Source organism: Eucyclogobius newberryi, unplaced genomic scaffold, assembly GCF_026437365.1.
Source record: "Eucyclogobius newberryi isolate DKJ021-1_F unplaced genomic scaffold, fEucNew1.0.hap1 SCAF_4, whole genome shotgun sequence".
Lineage (NCBI taxonomy): Eukaryota > Metazoa > Chordata > Actinopteri > Gobiiformes > Gobiidae > Eucyclogobius > Eucyclogobius newberryi.
The window spans coordinates 12,781,480-12,805,855 of record NW_027316056.1 but is presented as its reverse complement, the minus strand read 5'-3'; the positions used below and the strand labels follow the sequence as shown (position 1 = coordinate 12,805,855).

The 24,376-nt window shown below is 43.2% G+C and overlaps 2 protein-coding genes across 6 annotated transcripts in view; one reads left to right on the top strand and one right to left on the bottom strand.

The window, feature by feature from the left end:
* The window catches only part of LOC140378104 (potassium voltage-gated channel subfamily KQT member 5-like), a 178,154-nt gene extending 162,986 nt beyond the window's left edge, over positions 1-15,168 (top strand). For 2 of the 4 annotated variants that reach the window (XM_072463775.1, XM_072463777.1), the window contains 6 exons: positions 2,150-2,373; positions 5,781-5,889; positions 7,126-7,257; positions 7,987-8,094; positions 12,639-12,765; positions 13,406-15,168. In XM_072463775.1, the coding sequence (XP_072319876.1) occupies positions 2,150-2,373; positions 5,781-5,889; positions 7,126-7,257; positions 7,987-8,094; positions 12,639-12,765; positions 13,406-14,611 (1,906 nt within the window). In that variant the 3' untranslated portion in view covers positions 14,612-15,168. The remainder of the gene's footprint in view (positions 1-2,149; positions 2,374-5,780; positions 5,890-7,125; positions 7,258-7,986; positions 8,095-12,638; positions 12,766-13,405) is intronic. The other 2 variants (XM_072463776.1, XM_072463778.1) reach the window with 1 other exon arrangement.
* A 2,087-nt stretch (positions 15,169-17,255) lies between these two features.
* The window catches only part of LOC140378106 (elongation factor 1-alpha, somatic form), an 11,637-nt gene continuing 4,516 nt past the window's right edge, over positions 17,256-24,376 (bottom strand). For both annotated transcript variants that reach the window (XM_072463779.1, XM_072463781.1), the window contains exons 3-8: positions 23,958-24,137; positions 23,105-23,401; positions 22,093-22,243; positions 21,203-21,459; positions 19,975-20,209; positions 17,256-18,059 (exon numbers count right to left, since the gene is read on the bottom strand). In XM_072463779.1, the coding sequence (XP_072319880.1) occupies positions 17,935-18,059; positions 19,975-20,209; positions 21,203-21,459; positions 22,093-22,243; positions 23,105-23,401; positions 23,958-24,137 (1,245 nt within the window). In that variant the 3' untranslated portion in view covers positions 17,256-17,934. The remainder of the gene's footprint in view (positions 18,060-19,974; positions 20,210-21,202; positions 21,460-22,092; positions 22,244-23,104; positions 23,402-23,957; positions 24,138-24,376) is intronic.

Below are 24,376 nucleotides of genomic sequence, written 5' to 3'. Positions count from 1 at the left end.
TTTTGTCTTTTTGCTCTTTTATTTCCGTCAGGACTTTGAGCGCCCTCCAGTGGTTATTAACATTAGAAACGGTTGGAAGTGAAAATGCAGTAACGGTAGCTGCACTCCAAAAATAGAGCATAAATGAGCAGGTCTGACCTTAAACTTGTCCTGGGAGCATCACTTAATGCCATAGCGATAGCATGGAGACAAGCAGGTGACAAACCCTCCACCAGAGAAGTTACTTAGTGCACCTTTAAGTCGCTGCAGTGAAAGAAGACATCATGGGTTTTTCTGTATCGTGTTACAGCCACATCGTGAGTCACACATAACAGAGACGTTTAACGTAAATGCTGCTGCCTTTGTAATCACAGCCATTTAAAGCAGCCTGCTCCTCATTTTTCTGCGTTTCAGGTACAATTAGCTATTTGGCAAATGGCTTTCACAAAATGACGCTTATATTTTGTGTTCCATTTGGCAAATTATCTAGCCCCTAGTGTGCCATTTTTGTTTTTCATTATTTATTCATTCTGGTTTTTAGTTTATTCCTTGAACATCCAAATTCATCGCTCATTTTCAGCGTTTTTGGGTCGCTATATAAATAAAAGTTATTATTATTATTATTATCATCATTATTATTATTATTGTTATTATTATTATTATTATCTAAGCTTTAGATCTCATTTTTGTTTCTCAAAATTACATCACAATGACACAGATATATAAAACAATAGAGCTTTTTACTCATTTACTTTCCCCCACCCACTCCTCCTATTGGTCAGTTAGCATTACTTTCTGATTGAGTGACAGGTGGATTAAGCCAACCACAGTGACGTATGAGCTCTCAGAAGAATCACAGTTTTATTGCCTCTTAAATATATCATGAAGCTAATAAAAATGCAAACCAGGCGTTCATGAAAACTGTGATATCTATATTTTAGCCACATTGCATACACAAATATTCTGCATTATCTATAGTAATGTCACACATATTTCATTACATTTTACATTTACCTGTGGCATATAACCTTCACGCTTTCTGCATGTGAGAAAACGATGCTTGTTTGAACATTGCATTGTTCCTTTGCATGAAAAATGGCACACAGCTGCATCGATAAACCAATAACATTCTCTCTGCATGTCGTATTGATCCACCACAATGAGACGACCACTTTTCACATCTAAAGACGCCGTGTATCGTCATTCCAACCATGTGAGAGTGATTCTATAGCGACACCTGCTCTGTTTGCCCTTGTGATCACAAACAGTGGAACTATCAATCAGAAGTCTCTAAAAGGCTCAGTGACAACACAATACTAGAAAAATAACACTTAAAGGTGCACTATGTAACATTTCTGCTGGAGGTTTATTGGCCAGCTTCGTGTCTCCATGGAGATGTTATTGTTTTTGTCCTGATTTTTTTCACTGGGACGGCCTGCAGGTGGCACCAGGACCGGCCCAAGTCTTTACGGTGATAATTTTGAGACTATAACACTTAAATGTCTTATTTTTGTGAATAAATCATTTTACATGGTAAGAATTATACATATTTATGTAATTTTTCACGTTTTTACCCTAATTTAGTGCAATATTATGAGTAAAATTAAACAAAAATGGTTAATGCCATGTGGGACATTCCACGTGGAGCCAGGTGACAAACACTCCACCAGAAAAGTTACATAGTACAATTGTAAATACATACACTGCAAACAAAAGTATATCTACATGAGTTAAATTGACTTGAATTTAGGATATTAATATAATTTTTAATTAGAATCTTGACTATTTTCGATTCACTTACTTATGGACCTAGATATTTTGACTTTAGAACTTTGCACTTTTCCCACAGGCTCATTTTATTTCCATATTCCAAGCTGTTTATCTGCAATCTCATTCAAATAAAATAAATAATCTAGTCCATATAAGTAAGTCGAATTTAGTTCAGCTGCTCTTGGAGTTATTTTGATCTATTTTTCTCTAACCTTCTGTTTGTTTTGTTTGTGTTTGTCTTGGTTCATGATTAAGGGTCTGCTGCAGTGCATGTTGTCATGTGACTCTTGTTAAACCCCCAAAAGACAAAAGCGAGGAGATCAAATTAAAAGTCACTCATCCTGTATCAATACTTTACCCTGTTTTTGTTTCTCCTTCTTTGTTTCCTGCTCATATTCAGCCAAAAGTTGAGTTTCAAAGACCGTGTGCGGATGGCCAGTCCCCGTGGTCAGAGCATCAAGAACCGGCAGACGTCTTTAGTGAATGACCGGCGCTCCCCGGTGGCGGACGCTGGGACTGAGGGCACCAGTCCAGCCAAAGTCCAGAAGAGCTGGAGCTTCAACGACCGCACGCGCTTCAGACCCTCACTGCGCCTCAAGAGCCAGTCACGCTCCACTACGGATGGTAAAAGATTCATCCTTTACTACGCTTTTTCTGGTTGGCAAAATGTTGTTTGTAGGGTTGGGAAAAAAATAACATTTAAGTTGTATCAGGATTGAAAGGCAGATCACCAATATCGACATCCTATTTATCGTGCCAATAAGAGCGCATGCTTTTATTGGAACTGAATCCAAAAATTTGATCAGCTTTGTCCAAACTATGCCTCAGAGGCCAAGTTCTGCCCTCAGACCACTTTTTCTTGACCCTCAAGCTCCCCAAATTGTCTCTAATTACCATAAAAGGTACTTTTAGAGTAAAATATTTGGATCTTTATTATAAAATGTGCTATCATAAAATGGTTTTAAATGTAAGTTCATAAACTCTACCTTCAACCTTTTTCTCTTTAATGTGATTAACAACTAATCAACTAATTGTGAATAGCAGACTGAATTTTTATATTGTTATGTGGACTATACAGACTCTAAATTATTTTTTTCATTAATATTCTCTTTCTAGAAGTCACCATATTTCAACCTTTATTTTAGAATGTGTTTTAAAAGTCTCAATGTAAAATATAAATCATTATATTTACATTTTGATATTAATAAAAGGTGGAAATGGGCGTGATGCGGGAACAAGGCTCTGTTTGAATGCTACTTCCCCAGTAACCCCAGTCAGAGGGCGACATGCAGAGGATGTGGGGTGCATGGGCACTTTGACACCCACAATCAGACATCTCAGTCCAGAAAAGTGCAGGGCAGGAACAGCAAAGATACTGCACAAAACCCTCAAGCTCCCAGGGGCCTCTGGGGGAGGACCCGAGCTTAGAACAAGAGACGAGAGACCACCCGCGGAGAAGGGAATTTATATATATATATAATATACTATCATCGGGCAAGACACTTTTCCCCTGATGTATGAGCGTGTCAGGGTCAGTGGTGTGTAGCAGTTGTATAGCAGAAGCTGTGTATTTGAGAATGATACTATTATTATTTATTTATTGGTACGTTTTGGCCACTGGTTTTCACAGAGAGGAAAAACAACATGGCCATTTCACTAATTACATGATAAACAATGAATTTAACACAAAAATGAACAAACAAACACAATGTCAGACTTGAACCCGTGTACTCTGTATTTGTGAAAGACTATCCTCCTCCTAAATGACACATTCATGGCAGCGACTGGAGGAGGAGTGTGAGTTGTAGCATTGGCGCGGCCCGGAGCAGCACCATTGCCAGCTCGCCAGGCCGAGTTGGGCAGCTGCCAGTGGGTGTGGGTGGGTGCTCGTGTGGCTCAGTGGAAGGTGGGAGTGGCGCGCCAGATGGGCTGTTGCAGGCTCCAGCTGGACGAGGCAAATCAATGACTGCGCGAGCCAAAACCAACCTGGTCAGCTCATGGTTTCACGCTCACCGTCTCATCATCATTGACAAGCCGGCGCGTCCATTAGGCCAAATCAGCGGTGATTCATCAGTGAAAGTAGGAGCTCTCTGAACATAAAAAAAACAACGTTGACAGAGAATACAGATGCACGGGTAAATTATTAAAGGGTTCTTGACAGTGACTTGAAATTTGTGACCTTTTTCCCCCAGATGAATATGAAAAACATATGAAGGAAAGTGTTTGATTAGCACACAGATGTATTTTGAAGACGAGCAGAATTTTTAAACGGCATTTTTGTAGTTTTAATCTGTTTGTATTTTATTTTTGTTTGTGATTTGTTGTTGTCTTAATCTGTAAATGTACTTTCTTACTTTCTTGCCTTCTTGCTTTCAAAGTTTCTCACTTCCTTACTTTTTTTATTTCTTACTTACCGGTACTTTCCTGCTTTGTTTTGTCTCCTCCACAGGCTGGACACCCTTCTTCTTCTTACTTTCTTTCTTTCTTTCTTTGTTCATTTCTTTCTTTCTTTCTTCCTTAATTTATTTTTCTTTCTTTTGTCCTTACTATATTTTCTTTCTTTCTTTACTTTTTCTTCCTTTCTTTCTTTCTTACTTCCTTACTTTCTTTTTCTTCCTTCCTTCCTTCCTTCCTTCCTTTCTTTCTTTCTTCCTCAATTTATTTTTCTTTATTTTGTCCTTACTATATTTTCTTTCTTTATTCTTTCTTTCTTCCTTTCTTGCTTTCTTTCTTTCTTATTTCCATAATTCCTTTATTTTTCTTTCATCTCTGGTTACATAATACTTATCTCTTAATATTTATTTCTCTCTGGCACTTATTCATTTACAGGTGTTTTGAATGTTAAAAAAAACATTCTTACTGTGAGCGGGGTCACCTCTCCCTAGATCTGACCTGTAACTTGGCCTGCATGGCGTTACCTGCTTGTGCTGGTGCTGGATACTCACAGAGGAGATTCTTTTAGTGAAGGCCATTTCAGATTGAGATTTAAAAAACAAAATATGTCGGTTGTCATGGAATCAGACAATACACCAGATGCTATTCCGTAACACATCGAGAACACAATTCAACTTAGAATATGAAACGACACAGAAATATCAGACATTTGTATGGCAAGCTTGGGAGAAAACGCCGGGACTGGTCACGCAAGCTGTTGTACGCAGCCTGCGTGATCCTCCTGCGTCTCACCCCGTTTTTTCCCATGCTGGTTGGTTTTATTAGATATTCTGGAATAGGCGGGTCACATTTCTCATTGGTCAGCTTCACATCAAGGCACTTGTTTTACAGCTGGTATTTTTCCTAGAGATCAAGCCTTGGGTCAACATTACCCAAACTCCTCTGGGCTGTCACACCCCCTCGGGTAAACATCCTTTGGCCCATCTTTACGACCCCTTCACAAATGCAGTTTGTCACACACCCGTTCTTCTCTTAGACTAATGATGCAGATAAAATATCACTATTATGCAGATAAAATACATCACAGAAATATAATCATATATTCACATTTTATCACATCGGTCAAAAGGCAAAATGACTCAAAATTAAAATAAAAACACGGGTACAGTATGTAACATAGAACATGAAATAACATTAAAAAATGAATCGAATTACAAAAAAGTCAGTCGACCTTAATATTAGACGTTTAAAAACAAGTCGATGTTGATTTCATTCATGTTATAAAACCAGAAGCAGCTTGATTTCACATTTATCTCTTAACCTGCTTTGTTCCCTGGAGTTTCTAAACCACAAAAGCCCTAAAACACACACACACACGATTCATAAAATCATCTAAACTGTTCATCAGCTCTTGTTCTGCTGCTTGTACTCACACAGCGCCCTGACCCCACGTTCAGAGATCATGTTGCTGTAGTGATTATTCGCGGCGCAGTAGTCAGCGACTGTGTGGGAGTCAAACCCTGGGAGTAATCCTTTTCAATAATCTGTTTATATGCCGTCGCTGTGAAGCATCTTATGGAGGGAAAGAGACTTAATCCTCTCCCCTTTCGCTTTGTGTGTGCGTTTCATCTGAGCAGCGGACTCCAACATGGCCTCCGACGACGCCTTCGATGACAAGGGCTGCCACTGTGACATCTCAGTGGAGGACCTGCTGCCCTCAGTCAAGACCGTCATCCGAGCCGTCAGGTCAGATCGTGTGGATATGACTATAAGTACCGAATGTCAGACGCTAATCGATACAAAAACTAGCATCAAAACCAGACCAGTCTTTTGAACTAAAAAAATCACATGCATTTGAGCTTTCCTGCACAGTTTTAGGACGATCTTGTGCTTTGTCAGAACTAGTGCAAGAGAAAGTATTTAAGAGGAATATAAAATGCTGTAGATCAGGGGTGTCCAAACTTTTTTCACTGAGGGACGCATTTTGAAACTTTTTAAAATGCGAAGGGCCACAAACAACCCGACAATGACAAATTTGAAAAGTGATTAATTTGAATTTTTGCATTTGACATAGTTTTGATGCCTCCAGACCTTTCGTAAGACTTGGAACATTATTATTAGGTTGCTATAACATCAAAATGCTTGAATTTTTTCGATTTTACAATAAAAGTACTACTAGTTGGTTGGGCCAACTTAGCAGGAAGCCGGAGGGCCAACAAAAAATGGTCTAAGAGCCGCATTTGGCCCCCGGGCCGTAGTTTGGACATGCCTGCTGTAGATACTATATGATTACAACCCAGAGTGTATTTTACTGTCATTGTGGTATTGAAATTGGTTTAGAGTATCGGGGATTTTCCTTAATATCGAAATGGAGTTTGAAATGTTTGTATAGTGACAGCAGTGGACTGGTTCTGATGGAAATATGTGTTTATTTCTGTAAATTGCCACTATTCAGTTCATACCTCACCATAAGATTAAGTTTAAACTTTTCAAATTGGGATAAACCCGCTACTAAACCTAGACCAGATTAGCTTCACTGTACTCGTAATGTGCTCTCTTAACTATGCTGAATGTTTAATGTTTTATTGTGTTTTCTAATGAACTAACCCATTACTGGAACAGGACCGATCAGGGCTTTTTCAAATAGGATTAATGTTTATTGGAAACCAGGACAACACACATTTCAACGCTGCACAATTAGCTTACTCCCGCACACAATATTTTGTATTAATATTTATGATATGGGACCTTCAGGTGGATCCATTTGCTTCATGTTCTGTTAAGGGTTCACTCTGAGATCATCTTTACTATTGCATCACAACTCAAAAGTTAAACCATTCCAAAGATTCTTTTACCACACATTTTTCTGTTGTATATCAAACACAAAATTGAGAATATCCTACATGATATGAGTGTAGTGTGGTTTAACTGCACCACAGCGCCCCCGTGTGGTCCGTGTTTGAACCGCTCTGATGTTCCCAGGATTATGAAGTTTCACGTGGCTAAGAAGAAGTTCAAGGAGACGTTGCGTCCGTACGACGTGAAGGACGTGATCGAGCAGTACTCGGCCGGACACCTGGACATGCTCTGCCGCATCAAGAGCCTGCAGACACGGTACAATCATCACTATGAGGAGTACTTTAACGTGCAATATCATCTGTTCGCCTGCATGAGATTCTCAACAACACATTGACAGAAGGTGTTTGTCTGAGTCACCTCACCTAACAGCTCTGCAACAAAGAGACAACTGCAATAAAAAAAGCATTTAAATAACAACTTTGCATTTCTCTGACAGTGTGTTATTACTTTAAAATGAATGTTTACCCAAAGTTTATATGACCACAGTTTTACCCTAAGACGTTACTCACAATTCAGTATATTCAGAAGATATACTAGAATGTGAAACGAGGTGTAATCAATGCTATTGCCATTGCCCGGTGGTAGAGTGGTTAAGGCAGAGTGCACATATGCCAGGCTCAAAGTGCAGCTGGCCGCAGAGTTAAGAGTTTGATTCCTGACAATTTACTGCATGTCCTCCCTTCTCTCTCATCCCCCATTTCAAACTGTCACTGTAAGTTTTGTATCTATTTGTTTTTTTTTGAAGATTTTTGTGGCCCGTAGGCTTTATTGGACAGGGTCGTGAGTTCGGGATTCGAACTCACGACCCTGCAGCCGGGCAGCACTAAGTTCTGTGTTTAGGGGTCGTTTTAATCAGGCCTTTCAATGAAAATCTAATGAAAAATATTTATAATGATAAAGTGCTTTTGCAGTGGTCTCTTCCTCGTGCAGAGCTGTGCACTGTGTGTGTTTGTTAGTGTGAGCATGTGTGTGTCTCCTCCACAGGCTGGACACCATTGTAGGGCCACAGTCGCTGAGCAGTCGAACACGGATCTTTTCCTCCCCCTCACTACCTGTGTCTTACAGCCAGAGTCGAAAGAACTCCACCCAGGGGTCAGCACCCACCCCACTACACATTCATGTACCCCCTAACCTTCATACTGCTCACTGCGCACCCCCTAACCTTCATGTGCTCACTGCGCACCCCCTAACCCTCATGTGGTCACCCCCTAACCCTCATGTGGTCACCCCCTAACTCTCATGTGCTCACCCCCTAACCCTCATGTGGTCACCCCCTAACTCTCATGTGCTCACCCCCTAACCCTCATGTGGTCACCCCCTAACTCTCATGTGCTCACCCCCTAACCCTCATGTGGTCACCCCCTAACTCTCATGTGCTCACCCCCTAACCCTCATGTGCTCACCCCAAAACCCTCATGTGGTCACCCCCTAACCCTCATGTGCTCACCCCCTAACCCTCATGTGCTCACCCCATAACCCTCATGTGCTCAGCCCCTAACCCTCATGTGCTCACCCCCTAACCCTCATGTGCTCACCCCATAACCCCCATGTGCTCACCCCATAACCCTCATGTGGTCACCCCCTAACCCTCATGTGCTCAGCCCCTAACCCTCATGTGCTCACCCCATAACCCTCATGTGCTCTCCCCATAACCCTCATGTGCTCAGCCCCTAACCCTCATGTGCTCAGCCCCTAACCCTCATGTGCTCACCCCATAACCCTCATGTGCTCACCCCATAACCCTCATGTGGTCACCCCCTAACCCTCATGTGCTCACCCCATAACCCTCATGTGCTCAGCCCCTAACCCTCATGTGGTCACCCCCTAACCCTCATGTGGTCACCCCCTAACCCTCATGTGCTCACCCCCTAACCCTCATGTGCTCAGCCCCTAACCCTCATGTGCTCAGCCCCTAACCCTCATGTGGTCACCCCCTAACCCTCATGTGCTCAGCCCCTAACCCTCATGTGGTCACCCCATAACCCTCATGTGCTCACCCCCTAACCCTCATGTGCTCACCCCCTAACCCTCATGTGCTCAGCCCCTAACTCTCATGTGCTCACCCCCTAACCCTCATGTGCTCACCCCCTAACTCATGTGCTCACCCCATAACCCTCATGTGGTCACCCCCTAACCCTCATGTGCTCAGCCCCTAACCCTCATGTGCTCAGCCCCTAACCCTCATGTGGTCACCCCATAACCCTCATGTGCTCAGCCCCTAACCCTCATGTGGTCACCCCATAACCCTCATGTGCTCACCCCCTAACCCTCATGTGGTCACCCCCTAACCCTCATGTGCTCACCCCCTAACCCTCATGTGCTCACCCCATAACCCTCATGTGGTCACCCCATAACCCTCATGTGCTCACCCCCTAACCCTCATGTGCTCACCCCCTAACCCTCATGTGCTCACCCCATAACCCTCATGTGGTCACCCCATAACCCTCATGTGCTCACCCCCTAACCCTCATGTGCTCAGCCCCTAACCCTCATGTGCTCACCCCATAACCCTCATGTGCTCACCCCATAACCCTCATGTGCTCAGCCCCTAACCCTCATGTGCTCACCCCAAAACCCTCATGTGCTCACCCCCTAACCCTCATGTGCTCACCCTATAACCCTCATGTGCTCACCCCATAACCCTCATGTGGTCACCCCCTAACCCTCATGTGCTCAGCCCCTAACCCTCATGTGGTCACCCCATAACCCTCATGTGCTCACCCCATAACCCTCATGTGCTCACCCCCTAACCCTCATGTGCTCAGCCCCTAACCCTCATGTGCTCACCCCATAACCCTCATGTGCTCACCCCATAACCCTCATGTGGTCACCCCATAACCCTCATGTGCTCACCCCATAACCCTCATGTGCTCACCCCATAACCCTCATGTGCTCACCCCATAACCCTCATGTGGTCACCCCATAACCCTCATGTGCTCACCCCATAACCCTCATGTGCTCACCCCATAACCCTCATGTGGTCACCCCATAACCCTCATGTGCTCACCCCATAACCCTCATGTGCTCACCCCATAACCCTCATGTGCTCAGCCCCTAACCCTCATGTGCTCACCCCATAACCCTCATGTGCTCACCCCATAACCCTCATGTGCTCACCCCCTAACCCTCATGTGCTCACCCCCTAACCCTCATGTGCTCAGCCCCTAACCCTCATGTGCTCAGCCCCTAACCCTCATGTGGTCACCCCATAACCCTCATGTGGTCACCCCATAACCCTCATGTGGTCACCCCATAACCCACATGTGCTCACCCCCTAACCCTCATGTGCTCACCCCCTAACCCTCATGTGCTCACCCCATAACCCTCATGTGCTCACCCCATAACCCTCATGTGCTCACCCCATAACCCTCATGTGGTCACCCCATAACCCTCATGTGCTCACCCCATAACCCTCATGTGCTCACCCCCTAACCCTCATGTGCTCAGCCCCTAACCCTCATGTGCTCACCCCATAACCCTCATGTGGTCACCCCATAACCCTCATGTGCTCACCCCATAACCCTCATGTGCTCACCCCATAACCCTCATGTGCTCACCCCATAACCCTCATGTGCTCACCCCATAACCCTCATGTGCTCACCCCATAACCCTCATGTGCTCACCCCATAACCCTCATGTGCTCACCCCATAACCCTCATGTGGTCACCCCATAACCCTCATGTGCTCACCCCATAACCCTCATGTGCTCACCCCATAACCCTCATGTGCTCAGCCCCTAACCCTCATGTGCTCACCCCATAACCCTCATGTGCTCACCCCATAACCCTCATGTGCTCACCCCCTAACCCTCATGTGCTCACCCCCTAACCCTCATGTGCTCAGCCCCTAACCCTCATGTGCTCAGCCCCTAACCCTCATGTGCTCACCCCATAACCCTCATGTGCTCACCCCATAACCCTCATGTGCTCAGCCCCTAACCCTCATGTGCTCACCCCATAACCCTCATGTGCTCACCCCATAACCCTCATGTGCTCACCCCCTAACCCTCATGTGCTCACCCCCTAACCCTCATGTGCTCAGCCCCTAACCCTCATGTGCTCAGCCCCTAACCCTCATGTGGTCACCCCATAACCCTCATGTGCTCACCCCATAACCCTCATGTGGTCACCCCCTAACCCTCATGTGCTCACCCCATAACCCTCATGTGCTCACCCCATAACCCTCATGTGCTCACCCCCTAACCCTCATGTGCTCACCCCCTAACCCTCATGTGCTCAGCCCCTAACCCTCATGTGCTCAGCCCCTAACCCTCATGTGGTCACCCCATAACCCTCATGTGGTCACCCCATAACCCTCATGTGGTCACCCCATAACCCTCATGTGCTCACCCCCTAACCCTCATGTGCTCACCCCCTAACCCTCATGTGCTCAGCCCCTAACCCTCATGTGCTCAGCCCCTAACCCTCATGTGGTCACCCCATAACCCTCATGTGGTCACCCCATAACCCTCATGTGGTCACCCCATAACCCTCATGTGCTCACATGATACAAATGCTTAAACAGTGTGAATTGAAGGATTAAAGGTGCTCTATGTATGTTTTTCTGGTGTGGGTTCTGCCACCTGCTCATCTCCATGGAGATGTGTATTCAAATCCAAATAGTGAGCACATCTTATGAACTGGTGCACGGACACGGAACTATAAAAGACAACAAAAGGTATAAGAAGTGCCCAATTTAATCTTACAAGCGAAACCATGGTAACAATGAATACATAAAAAAACACAGACTTAATGCAGTGTAAAAAGCCAGCGAGTAAAATGGTGGTTTACTGTGAAGGTTCCACACTATGGCATTAATTGTATCCAGCATTTACATTATTCAACTATAGTTTTTTAATTCTCAATTGTCCCTTGTAAAACATGTATTCTTACTTAAGAAGGAATGACCTGCTGGAGTTTTATCAATCTAAAGATGTTCTCGATCGTGTCACCTGCTTGTCTCAAACATGTAGTTCAGTTTAATGCCAGACTGTGGACCATTCCAGGCAATAGCATCTCCATGGAGACAGGTACGCAGCAGAACCTCCACACGAAAAGTTACATAGTTCACCTTAATAGAACTATAGTATTTTAGCATTATAAAATAGCATTTTTATGTGCTAAAATGTGAACTTGATTGAACTAAGATGTTACTGTTACTATCAGCTGTGAATGTGTACTTACTGAACAAATACTAATATTGCAATTTCTGCTTTCCCCTTGAGTATTGAGATACTGCCTTCTGCTGACGTTTCTATCTAACAAATGATCTTACAGTAGAACACATAACTCACTTGAACACTTTTGTATTTTCTATCAAATATGACTAATGCTGCTGCACGATTTGGCCTGCAAACGTATGTGTGCTCGATGAAAAGGATCATAAAGACTTCCCTGGATTGTAAGAACGTGACAACATCATTTAAAACAAATATTTGACACCTCTTTGATAAACTATTTGTCTTGTTAAACTACAAATGAAGCAAATTAATTGTGCAGTTTGTCCGATAAATCCAGTGAGGACGTCATTTTTGTAAATAATCATTCTTTTATTGCTTCTAAACCTTCTTGACTTCTGTGGGCTGCCTCGTGGACTTCATTTTTGACATACGTCTAAGAGTGCGTGTTTTTGCTCAGAGTGGACCAGATCCTGGGCAAAGGTCAGATCCCCCTGGACAAGAAGATCAGAGAGAAGCTGCTTTCAGAAGGAGACCTGCTGGAGGACGTGAGCATGCTGGGCCGCGTCTGCAAAGTGGAGAGACAGGTCTGTGAGGATATGAATATGTATTTAGATGTATCTGTGCAGCTGCATCCAACAGCACACTATATGAACCCTCTGGTCACAATATTAACATTTGAAATCAAGGAAAAGGTTCTACACATGATACCAATGTCAGTACAGGGATGATACAAAGCCCAACATAATAAGGGTCTTTTTTGTGATTTTATTCTCAGTGTTGTTTTTCATCATTGTTCAGATGCTCAGATCTGGTTTGTGGTTTTTAAACTACAAATCGCAAATCAAATAAAAGAAATGTGGTTATTAGTTTTATTATTGACCAGTTTCAGACAGTATTATTGAGTCTTTTTTTTTTTTTTTAACAAAACAAATGTCTACAGATGAAGGTATGATGAAGTAGTGCAGCAATAACTGTTCAGTAGTTAATATGCTTCAAATTGATCACAAACAAAGCCTAAATAGACAAAGCTGTTCCCATAAGTGGAATTGATATTGTCCTTATGAGTTGTGCTTCGATCGCAGTCTAAATGTAAAAGTAGAAAATAGATGACCATGATTCAGCTAAAAGTCTGGAGTTCAAGACATGTTTAAATATTTCTCTTGGTGAATGGTTTAACATTTGCCTCACTGCTCCTAACAATCTGTCCTCTGACTTGTGTCCCAGGTCCAGTCCATTGAGTCAAAGTTGGACTCTCTTCTTGACATTTATCGTCAGGTTTTAAGAAAAGGCTCTTCGTCCGCGCTCACCTTGGCGTCTTTGCCGCTGTTCGAGCTGGAGCAGACCTCGGACTATCACTCCTCTGTCTTCAGTAAAGACGTGTCCTGCTCCACTCAGTTCAGCAGTGAGACAGCGCCCTCTGCAGGCTTTGTCACTCGCTCCTCCACTGGCTCGCATCTGTCCCAAGGGGGACTGCACCTGGTCCTGGCCCCGCCCAATGAGCTCAATTTGAATCTGAACGCATCGTCCTCCACGCCTCCCTCCACACACCCGACGTCCTCCTTCAGCCCCTCACCGCTGCCCCACCACCACCACTACCCCCATCGCCGGCACCGCCAGGCGCCCACGCCCGAGAGCACAGACGAGGCCACGGGCAGCTCTCCGCCCATCCTCACCCCCAACAGTGTCACCAGCGGAGGCCTGGGGGATGGGGGCTTCCCTCTGCTGGCCCGGCTCCCTCCTCCACCGCCGCCCAACAGAAACGGAGGGACCAAGCTGGTGCAGGCCACCTCAATAGAAGTGTCACCCAAAATAAATGATCTAGTTGAAGGTCTGGGGATCCAGGGAGAGGTGGAGGACACTGGCCCAGGTGTGGGTCTGGGGCTGAACCGACTGGGCCTCCAGCTCCAGGGAGGTACGAACAATACCAAGCTGAACACCAAGGAGGAGGGGTCCTGGAGGAGACACATGAGCCTGGAGCTGGAGCCCCTGGTGGCCCCGGTGCACAGCTGCTGCTCTGGGACCGGCCCGGTGGACAGAAGCCTGGGGAAGTCCATGTCAGTGCAGGACCTGATGCAGAGACGCCAGAACAGCCAGGACTTCTGCTTGTCCTCACCCACGCCCAGCACCAGCAGCGACTCTCCCATCGGCTTCCACTGCAGCCAGGACTCGGGCGAAGGACGAGGCCGGATGTCCCGGAACAGTGGGGGGTGGGGAGAGGACGACCTCTTCATCAGCGACAGGGATACAGAAGGACAAGGCTTTGACTTTCTCTCCTCGCAGGGCACCGCCGAGGCCAAGTTCACCTCGGAGCTCCTCAGGACAGGAGCCAGGACCATGGGCTCCAACCAGAGCCTGACCAGCGGGCACACCTCGTCCCCCTCCACCGGCAGCACCGAATTACTCAACATGCCCCATGTGCGGCTAAAATAACCCTCACCTCACACAGACGCTGAATTCTTTTTGAATGAAATAGGATATAATAAGGGGACTATTTTGTTTAATCTTCTATTACAAGAATCACAGTATTTTCATACAGGCTGATCACTTAGTATATCATTGCACGATTTGTTCTTTATTTTTTAATAAATTATATCTAATAATAATAAATGTAGGATCTATGGATGATCTTGACAGAGCCTGTGGTTAATGTTTGCTCTGGTGCACAAAGACATGAACCTGGAGATGCAGCATGAGCCTTGCATGTTTGAGTTAAAGGAACAAGACAGAAGACACTGGCAGTTCACAAGTGATGAAGGAATGCTCAAAGGGCCTCATTACCAAACTGTGCAGGTGTACACATTTATCTGAGTCAAATCACACGTGATTTCACATGTCGGGCCACGTTCTGCCATATGAAAGTATGTTTTTTTGATATTTGTGATTTCCCGCAGAATGCATTCAAGTAATATATAATGATTATGAACATTTAGATCATAATATGTAACAGAACTTAGCAAATTGTCTAATCATGATTGTAAGAGGTGTTGACACATGATGACACATGATGAACTCAAGGTAACCCAGTAGTACAATCATAGACAAAGCCTGTAAAATCAGACTAAACGCCTAAAATAATAGTTAAAGAGTTTTAGAAAGTGACGTTTCCTCATCTCCATCATTGGTGTGATTTACATGCAGGGTAATGTAGGCTCTTGTTTAACTCCTTTACTTGCTGCTGAATGTATTGCTTATTTTTACACAAAAGCAGGATCACTATGACTATAACTGCTGGTCAGTGACATGAAGGACTCACCACTCCACATTTTGCACGGTACAAAGTCTGACTGAGGCTGGGCTGACACAGCACAATGTATTGTCCTATAACGCAGTAGTTTATTTACCTCGGTTTAGTGACACATGAACAGGCAAAACAACACGACCACCTCCAAACTATAGGGAGGGTGATTCTAAAGGCCCAGTGTACAGCCAAGCACAAAACAACTACGCTTTGTGCACTCTAAAACAAAAAAAAGACACATAAATATATAAATAAATACATGTTTGCCATTTTATAGTGTTATGTTGCACTGAAGGAATTCGGATTTCAACTCAATCTATGTCAAATGTATGAATTTAATGTTCAATGTAATGTTTCTGCTCGTTTTCCATGGAGATGTCATCGCTTTGCCTGGAATGTTCCGCAGTATAGCATTAAGCAGGCCTATCTTGTACTTATTGTACTAAAGAATTCTTATCGTGAGCCCACTCGCCTCTCCACAAATCTGACTTGTAACATGGCTTGGTCTCCACGGAGATACTAGTTTAATGCCGTGCTGGGGGGAACATTCCAGGCAAAGCAGTAACATCCCAGAGACAAGCAAGAAAAGTGACACGGTTTAAACGGAAAAACACAGGGTTAACTTTCCTCCTCTTTGATTTTTCATTCAACTCCAGGACAAGATCTTCTTCACAGAAATGATTAAGACGCCGTCGCAATTTGGCAAATATTCAAAGTCACTACAACTCCTTGGACTCCCCCTTTTTCCTGCATCGAACATATATATTAAAATGACAATGTTGCCACTGGCCTCGCGACAACTTGTCCTTTAATTACCCGTTGATGGTCTGATGTTAGGTTTGACCGCGGCGTGTGCAAATGGTCAAAGTCGGTACCAGCAGCACTGTCATCTTGTACTTCAGTTTTGCATGGAAGTCTGGAGGTTATTTGCGGCTGAGAATGAATGAAGCGGTGAAGAAACCCCAGCTTCGGTCTCCAAAATACACTGTACTTATACATATTTACTGGTGCCTTCGAGCAGCATCTTGATAAGTGCATTTGTTTTCTTAGATACAAACATAGTGGCTCTGGCTTTGGTTTAATGCTCATATTAAACCCGAGTCATTTTACAGATGTATCATTCAAAGACGATTTTTTTTTTTTTTTAAACGGGGCATTAAAGAGGCCTTGATGTATGTACCAATCGGTTTCATTTCTATTAATTTATTTAAGGTATGTGCACATATTTACATAATAATCTCATTTAGATTGACAAAGCCTGTAATGTAATGAAAAATGCAAGCGTAAATCCTCTTCAAATAAAGAAGATTCTGGGACAAATGTATACGTTGTGGTCATTAATGTACATGAAATACAATGTATGTGATAAACAGAATGTAGTTTGTACTTATACTATGTTTCTTGCCCTACTCCTCCAGATATTATACAGATATTATATAGCTATAATTCAAAATATACATCAGATGTTACGTCCAGACTGTTACTCTTATATTTACCTGTACTTGAGTAGTAATTTCCCTGTTATATTTCTACTCGAGTACCAGTGATAACCTTGAGTACCACTTTTGGCTCATTACACAAAAAACAATCCTTAACAAAAAATTATAAAAATGCAAATTCCGACTTGTTTTCAGTTTAATTGGTAAGAATAATGCAATTTAAAAAGCCTAATCATTTTTGTTGTCAATTTATTGTATTTTAATTCATCATTGGTCATCTGGACTTTCTTTCTTTTTCCATGAGCTCATTCCAAGTTCTTAACCTCAGGGAAATCAATTATAATGAGCAGCAATTTAACGCAAATCTAAATCCAATAAATCCACCACAGCAGTGACATAATGTTGTAACATCTTTACTGTGAACATGTTTCCACAATAACAATGAGTAAGGTGCATGGACGGAACAGTATCCAACATGTAACAGGAGGAGCTTTTTAGACCGAGCAAAGTGCTTTATGCAAGACGAGTTCAGCTCCTCACTGCTCGGAAGCTTCTAAAGTGCTAAGGGAACATGCACGCTGCCACTTCACCGGCGCCTAGAGTTCACGAGTATAATATTAAAGCTACAACACGGAGCATTTAACAAACAGACACATCTCAGCATCAACAGCTATGATTGTACAAGCCAAATCTATGAGCTATCACCACAAAACGCTGAGCTCAAATAAGCAAAAAAAACAGCCTGAATTAAGAATCTTGATAATTTTTTTCAGTGCAATATAATTTTGTCTTCAATTCATAATGAAAACACACAATAAAATCCGCTCAAATCGAGATAAACACACCTAATTCAAGCGATTTTGAGCTCATTTGAGACCACCGCGACACTGTGACCATAAAACATGTACTGAACACCGCGTTAGTCACTATCGTGGAGGTCTGAGACTGTTTTTCCTTCGGCGACTTTTGCGATGCATTGTGATAATCGACCAGACACTGATGATGGAGGCGAACGGGGGCAGAGCGCTGGCGTGTCGGCGGTCGCGGTTGTCCGGGGCAGCAGCCCAGCACAACATTCATTTGGTCTTCTGAGCCTTCTGCGCGGACTTGGTGACCTTCCCGCTGGTCGGGGCCTTCTTCTCCACGCCTTTGATGACGCCCACGGCAACGGTCTGACGCATGTCCCGCACGGCAAAGCGACCTGGGCGAAGACGAGGTTAGTCAGGTGGTTAGAGATCGGCTTTCATCGCCTCTGAGTAAAACACACAGCCCTGAACTTGGCCTTGTGCTGTTGAGCCTCAGTTTTACGAAAGTCTCCGGACTTAAAAATGTGCATATTGAAGAGAAGAAGAGGGTGACTGGTGGTTAATAGTGAAGGATTCTTTACTTAAACCGTGATTATAAAACAATGACTCCCATTTGTAGAGAAAGTATAGACCTAATATGGTTTAGAACATAAAGTGTCTTTGCTCCAGGTTTAAAGGGCAGAACGAGTGCACATGTCAGTCTGAACAGAGGTGAATTCAATATATATTTGATTTGGACATTTTTGTAATTCAGTAGAGCAATATTTGTAATCACTTAACACATTTGGTTAATTGCACAACCCAATTTCAGCGTTATAATAATGTGGGCTAAGGAGGAAGCATTTGTCTGAGTGCAGCGTTTGTGTCAGAGCATTTGTTTTGGCAGCTCTGGTCCACACAATGGACTTTTAATGTGGTCGAGTTAAAACAACTGAAATAATGTGCTTTTATACAGCTTGTATTTGCCTACAGTGTAGGAACAAATACAATATATGTATTTAGTTACAGGATACCTGCATTAAATGTATTTTGTAACGTTGTTAGTTACAGTTTTCTCAGAGGAAACTGTTGTTGTGAAATTGAATTGAATTAAGTTACTGCGTTACTTTGTCAAAAACGTAGAAGTACTCATGTGTTACTATTCCTGGCCCATATTGTAGTTATTGGCTATCTTTTTTTCTTTGCAAAGTTGAATTCACTAACTGATTCTCTCACATTCTCTTTCTCTCTTTCGCTCTCCGTTTTAAAAAAAGATATAATATATATATATAATATAATATAGCATAACATTGAAGACGTACTGTATGTAGCAGTAAATGCACCTGTTCAGTTGGCTGCCAACCGCCATTAAAAGTAACACAACAACAACAACAACATTAAGTTCTGTTTTATTAAAGTGTAAAAAAAAACATGATAGAAATACAACAACTTCATGTTTATTGCACAGTTTTGAAGCATTTCTTTTTCGCACATGCACTCACCACAAGAGCTTTGTTTTCAAGTTTTCACACTAATGCCGCATACTTTTAAGCCTGAATTACATTAAATATCGTGGTGTATTCCTTTGATTTTAGGGAAGTAGCTGTATTCTGAGTAAAAGCTTCTCAAAACAGGGCGAACATTGATGAAATTCCCTTGCCTGACCAGCCATTCCCAACACGTTTTGGTAAACTACTTTATCAAAACCGTGAGGGTCTCGAGCTCGACCGCTGCGTTTCAATTTCTAGGGCGAGTTTAGAGCAGAGACAGAACCAATCACATAAACCCAGAAGTGCGAGAAAAGCGCGACACGCTTAACCGGATATTACGTAGCCCATGTCAACAAGGCATGTTCCGCGTTATCCGTCCCCGAACGCAGAAAATCAGAAAATGTCTCCTGAATCGCGATGACGCCCTTCGTATAACCGCATCTAACGCATGTTCATCTTGGCGAGTAGAGCGGACTTTCCTGATTGTTCAAACAGAAGCGAGAGCAGAAGTAAACACTCGGTCACGAGCCGGGTCACGAGCCGGGTCACGAGCCGGGTCACGAGCCGGGTCACGAGCCGGGTCACAAGCCGGGTCACGAGCCGGGTCCGCCATCTTGAATGTTTTGGAACGGGGGGTGGAAAGCGCTACTTCCGTATCTCAGTGTGATGCGTTAAAACCTCAGCCTGGGATTGGATAGGTAAATGGATTACCGACGATTTCATTGGCTCTGACTCGGATTCCAGACCCTTACGCGTTCAAACAGAATGTGGGCGGGGCTGGCGGGTCAGGCAAGAACTTGGCTGCAGTGTGATGAAAACCGAGTGAACTAGCGTGACTTACCGAGCGGAGGATACTCAGAGAAGCTCTCCACACACATGGGCTTCCCTGGGATCATGTCCACGATGGCAGCGTCTCCAGACTTCAGGGACTTGGGGTTGTCCTCCAGCTTCTTACCCGAGCGACGGTCGATCTTCTCCTTGAGCTCGGCGAACTTGCAGGCGATGTGAGCGGTGTGGCAGTCCAGCACCGGGGCGTAACCTGCGCTGATCTGACCCGGGTGGTTCAGGATGATCACCTGAGCGACAGCAAGGTTTTAATACATTCCATTATATGTGAGACACTGATTATTATAAGATTCAAGATATTTATGCAGCATGCACGCGGAAAAATACTTTGAAACTGTGTCAAAGTACAGAATACTATATATCTGCATTGAAATGTATTTTGTAACATCAGAGAACTGCATTTTGAATACCTTGAATACTTTTTTATTAAGGTGCAATACCCGAGGGTTTCAGAATGATAAAGAATCTAAGACCGTTGCCATAGAGATGATCAATTTAAAATAAAATATAATGTGCAATGGAAAAAGCAATGGAAAATAACTGTGTTCTGTGTACCCCCAAAAGAAAAGGAACTGTACCGGAATAAGTTTAAAAAAGTTGGTATTTTGAAAAACGTTAGACTTAAACTTCTCTGTTGAATCGGTTCATTCCAAACTACGTACAAATCAAGAATATAGTTAAATTGCAGCTGCTCGGAGACAACAAGTGTTCACTTTTTGTACTTTGCCAATTTTATAAACACAAAATTGGTCGACAAATGTTTTCACGACACGGCTTTTAACTGGCAAAACCTTCATCAAAGTCAGCTCTAAAAGCTCCAAATCACTTAAAAACTTAATATGTAACACATCACTATTACTATACAAGGTTTCAGACACTTACAGGCCATGTTTATGTTGTTCAGTTGAGTCCATTCTGTTTAACCTGAACGCTAAGCAACAATGCTAATGAATTATTAGCATTTTCTACACACTAACTCGCTACAAAAAAGCCACATTTGCGTTTTTTAAAATGCAACTGTACTTTTGATCCAGAGCCGCAAAGATCAAGGTTGTTCTAATATTTGAGAAGTTTGTATAGATTTACTTTTATGTTTGTTTACATTAGCGTCCTGAACCAAGATGGCCTGATACAAAGTGAATCAATAAGAAAAACATAAATGTCGGCGCAGCCTAAAAGGAGCTGGGCCCCAGACTGACCCCAGAAGCTAAAACCGCGCTGACCTGAGAGGTGAAGCTAGCGGCCTCTTGCGGCGGGTCGCTCCTGCTGTCCCCGGCCACGTTGCCGCGGCGAATATCTTTGACGGACACATTTTTGACGTTGAAGCCCACGTTGTCTCCGGGCAGCGCCTCGGTCAGAGCCTCGTGGTGCATCTCCACCGACTTCACCTCGGTGGTCACGTTCACGGGGGCAAAGGTCACCACCATGCCCGGTTTGAGGACGCCCGTCTCCACTCGACCCACCGGCACCGTCCCGATACCTGAACCAAAGACGAGGAAACGGGGCATGAGTGGCAATTTATTTATACATAAAACTGCCACACATGCTATCTGTGCGGGGGTCGTCTCTCCACAGATCTGACCCGTAACTCGATCTGGTGGTGCCACATGCTTGTCCGAATGGGTAATGGTGTGATGAATGCCATACAGTGGAGCGTTCTAGCCAAACCAATGGAATCCATGGAGACAAACAGTGCTTCACAATCTTCTTTGTTATTTCATATTTTTCTGTGATTTAATGTATTTTTTTTCACACTTTTCTCATTGTGATTATAACTTTTTACACCTGACGTGCCAAATACGACCAGTTCTCAACCAGGACTAAAACAGGAACACATCAGGTCAGAACTAGCTAAACCATGTCTGAAACAGAACTTCCCACTCTAAATTAAATACATATTCTCAAAGTATTGGCCAAAAAAATCACAATAAACTTTTGAGCTTTGCTGGCCTATTCAGGTGGTGATTTAACAGGATTCATCATATTTATGACCAAATATTCTTCATATATTCTGTTTTATAAGCGCAAGTCTATTTGATCAATCCTGTACATAATGAATAAGTTCAACAAAGGGATATGACACAAAACTGTGATTCTTCTGCTGCATCCTGACCTCCGATCTTGTAGACGTCCTGTAGCGGCAGGCGCAGGGGTTTGTCCGTGGGCCGCGAGGGGGGCTGGATGGCGTCCAGAGCCTCCAGGAGAGTGGTCCCCGACGCGTTTCCATCTTTACGAGTGATCTTCCAGCCTTTGAACCAGGTCATCTGCAGGTGACAGCAGCGGGAAGCAGCATGACTTATGCACAGCAAGAGCGAGAGGGTCTTTTAGAGATACAATTGTGGGGAACATTTCCTTTGCTATAATCTGTCATATTTACACTGTAACTGTTACTGGTGTTCATTGCTAATCATTCATCATTAATATGCACTCGAAAAATAATAAAAAATAATAAAATTAAAATAAAAAATAATAAAATAATAAAACATAATAAAATATAATAATTATAAAATAATAATAATAAAATAATAAAATAATAAAACATAATACAAAATAATAAAAAAAATAAAAAAAATTATCCTTAAAACAATTTTCACTATAATTCAGCCTTATTACATCAAAGCTCATGATTTTTAAAGTTGTCTGATTGCAAATGAATGTGATTTACATATCAAATAAAATAAAATATACTCTATATCTTCAGTTCCATGCAATTTTTGCTTATTGTATCACAATTATTAGTAATAGCGGAGGGTGTAACATTATAAAACTTAGGACATATCTGATTATGTAATAATTTATCAAGAACTTTTACAATGGCGAGTACATATTGTTGTAAACATACCATTTACATGAATTAACCAATCAATAAATCAATCTAATTTATTCAATTTAGATTAGAATTATAAACATATTTGAATTAAATTGCTACATCAGTAAAGGAAGCCTCATTATGGAACACTTTGTTGTACAATTAACTCACATTTGGCTTTTCTCCTTTTCCATCGAACATGGATCATCAAGCTTTTGCAGTAAAACGTGCTGTGTCATCTTATAAATTGGAGGAACTTGTCCTCATTTGCCACTGGCCGTCTGCAAATAGATCCATCATTGTTAGTCGTACTCACATTCGGGCTCGGCTCCAGCATGTTGTCCCCGTTCCAGCCCGAGATGGGCACAAACGCCACCGTGTCCGGGTTGTAGCCGATCTTCTTGATGTAAGTGCTGACTTCTTTCACTATTTCCTCGTAGCGTTTCTGGCTGTAGTTGGGTTCGGTGGAGTCCATTTTGTTGATGCCCACGATGAGCTGCTTCACCCCCAGCGTGTAGGCCAGGAGGGCGTGCTCGCGGGTCTGACCGTTTTTGGAGATTCCGGCTTCAAACTCGCCCACGCCGGCGGCCACGATGAGCACGGCACAGTCCGCCTGAGCCAGAGCAGAGGGACTGTCACCGCATCACATTTAGCAATATTTAAAAGGTAAGAGTTGCAGCTAGAGGTGAGAAGAGTAAGAGTACTGTTACTTCATAGTAGTAGTGGTAGGACTCAATGAGAGATACAAGGAAGTGGTCCAAGAAATGACTTAAGTAAGAGTGAGAGTCTGGAGAAAACATCTGATTTATGAGAAACGAGATGTTAAATAATACACAAACTCTAGTATTTTCAAAAGATAGACCCCTAACTTTAAAAAAAAAACTAAATCAAACCTGAAGGAGCAGCTGAAGAAACACATTTTGATCTTTTAAGCTTTTAAACTTTTGTCACAGATTTACTCACAGTGGAAACTGATGCCCAGTAAAATATAATATGACATTTGAACTACTACATAGGACATATACATTATCAACCTACATTGTACATCTAATAAAATACATTCCACACTCAAATATATGAAGAAGCTACATGTGCAGTATATAATCCTTTGGAAGTGAAGGAGCATAGTTGTACTGCGTGGTCATGTATACAAAGTACTGCGCGGTGACCTGAGAGGTGCCGGTGATCATGTTCTTGATGAAGTCCCTGTGTCCCGGAGCGTCGATGATGGTCACGTAGTATTTGCTGGTCTCAAACTTCCAGAGGGAAATGTCGATGGTGATGCCGCGCTCTCGCTCCGCTTTCAGCTTATCCAGAACCCAGGCGTATTTGAACGAGCCTTTCCCCATCTGCAGGACAGAAACACACGCCGCCTCAAAACGACTAAACATATCAAACCGATGACGTCACAACGTTGTGCAGCAGTTTGGAGTTTGGAGTTGGATTCAGGTTCTTGTGCTTTTATGTTTTAATCAGATCATGGCGCGTTACTGCGTGTGCTGAATGTTCCCCCATTATTGTGTCTGTCGCTTTGAGATGACTACCTCCTGTCACCATGGAGACAGGTAGGTTTAATGCTAGACTGTGG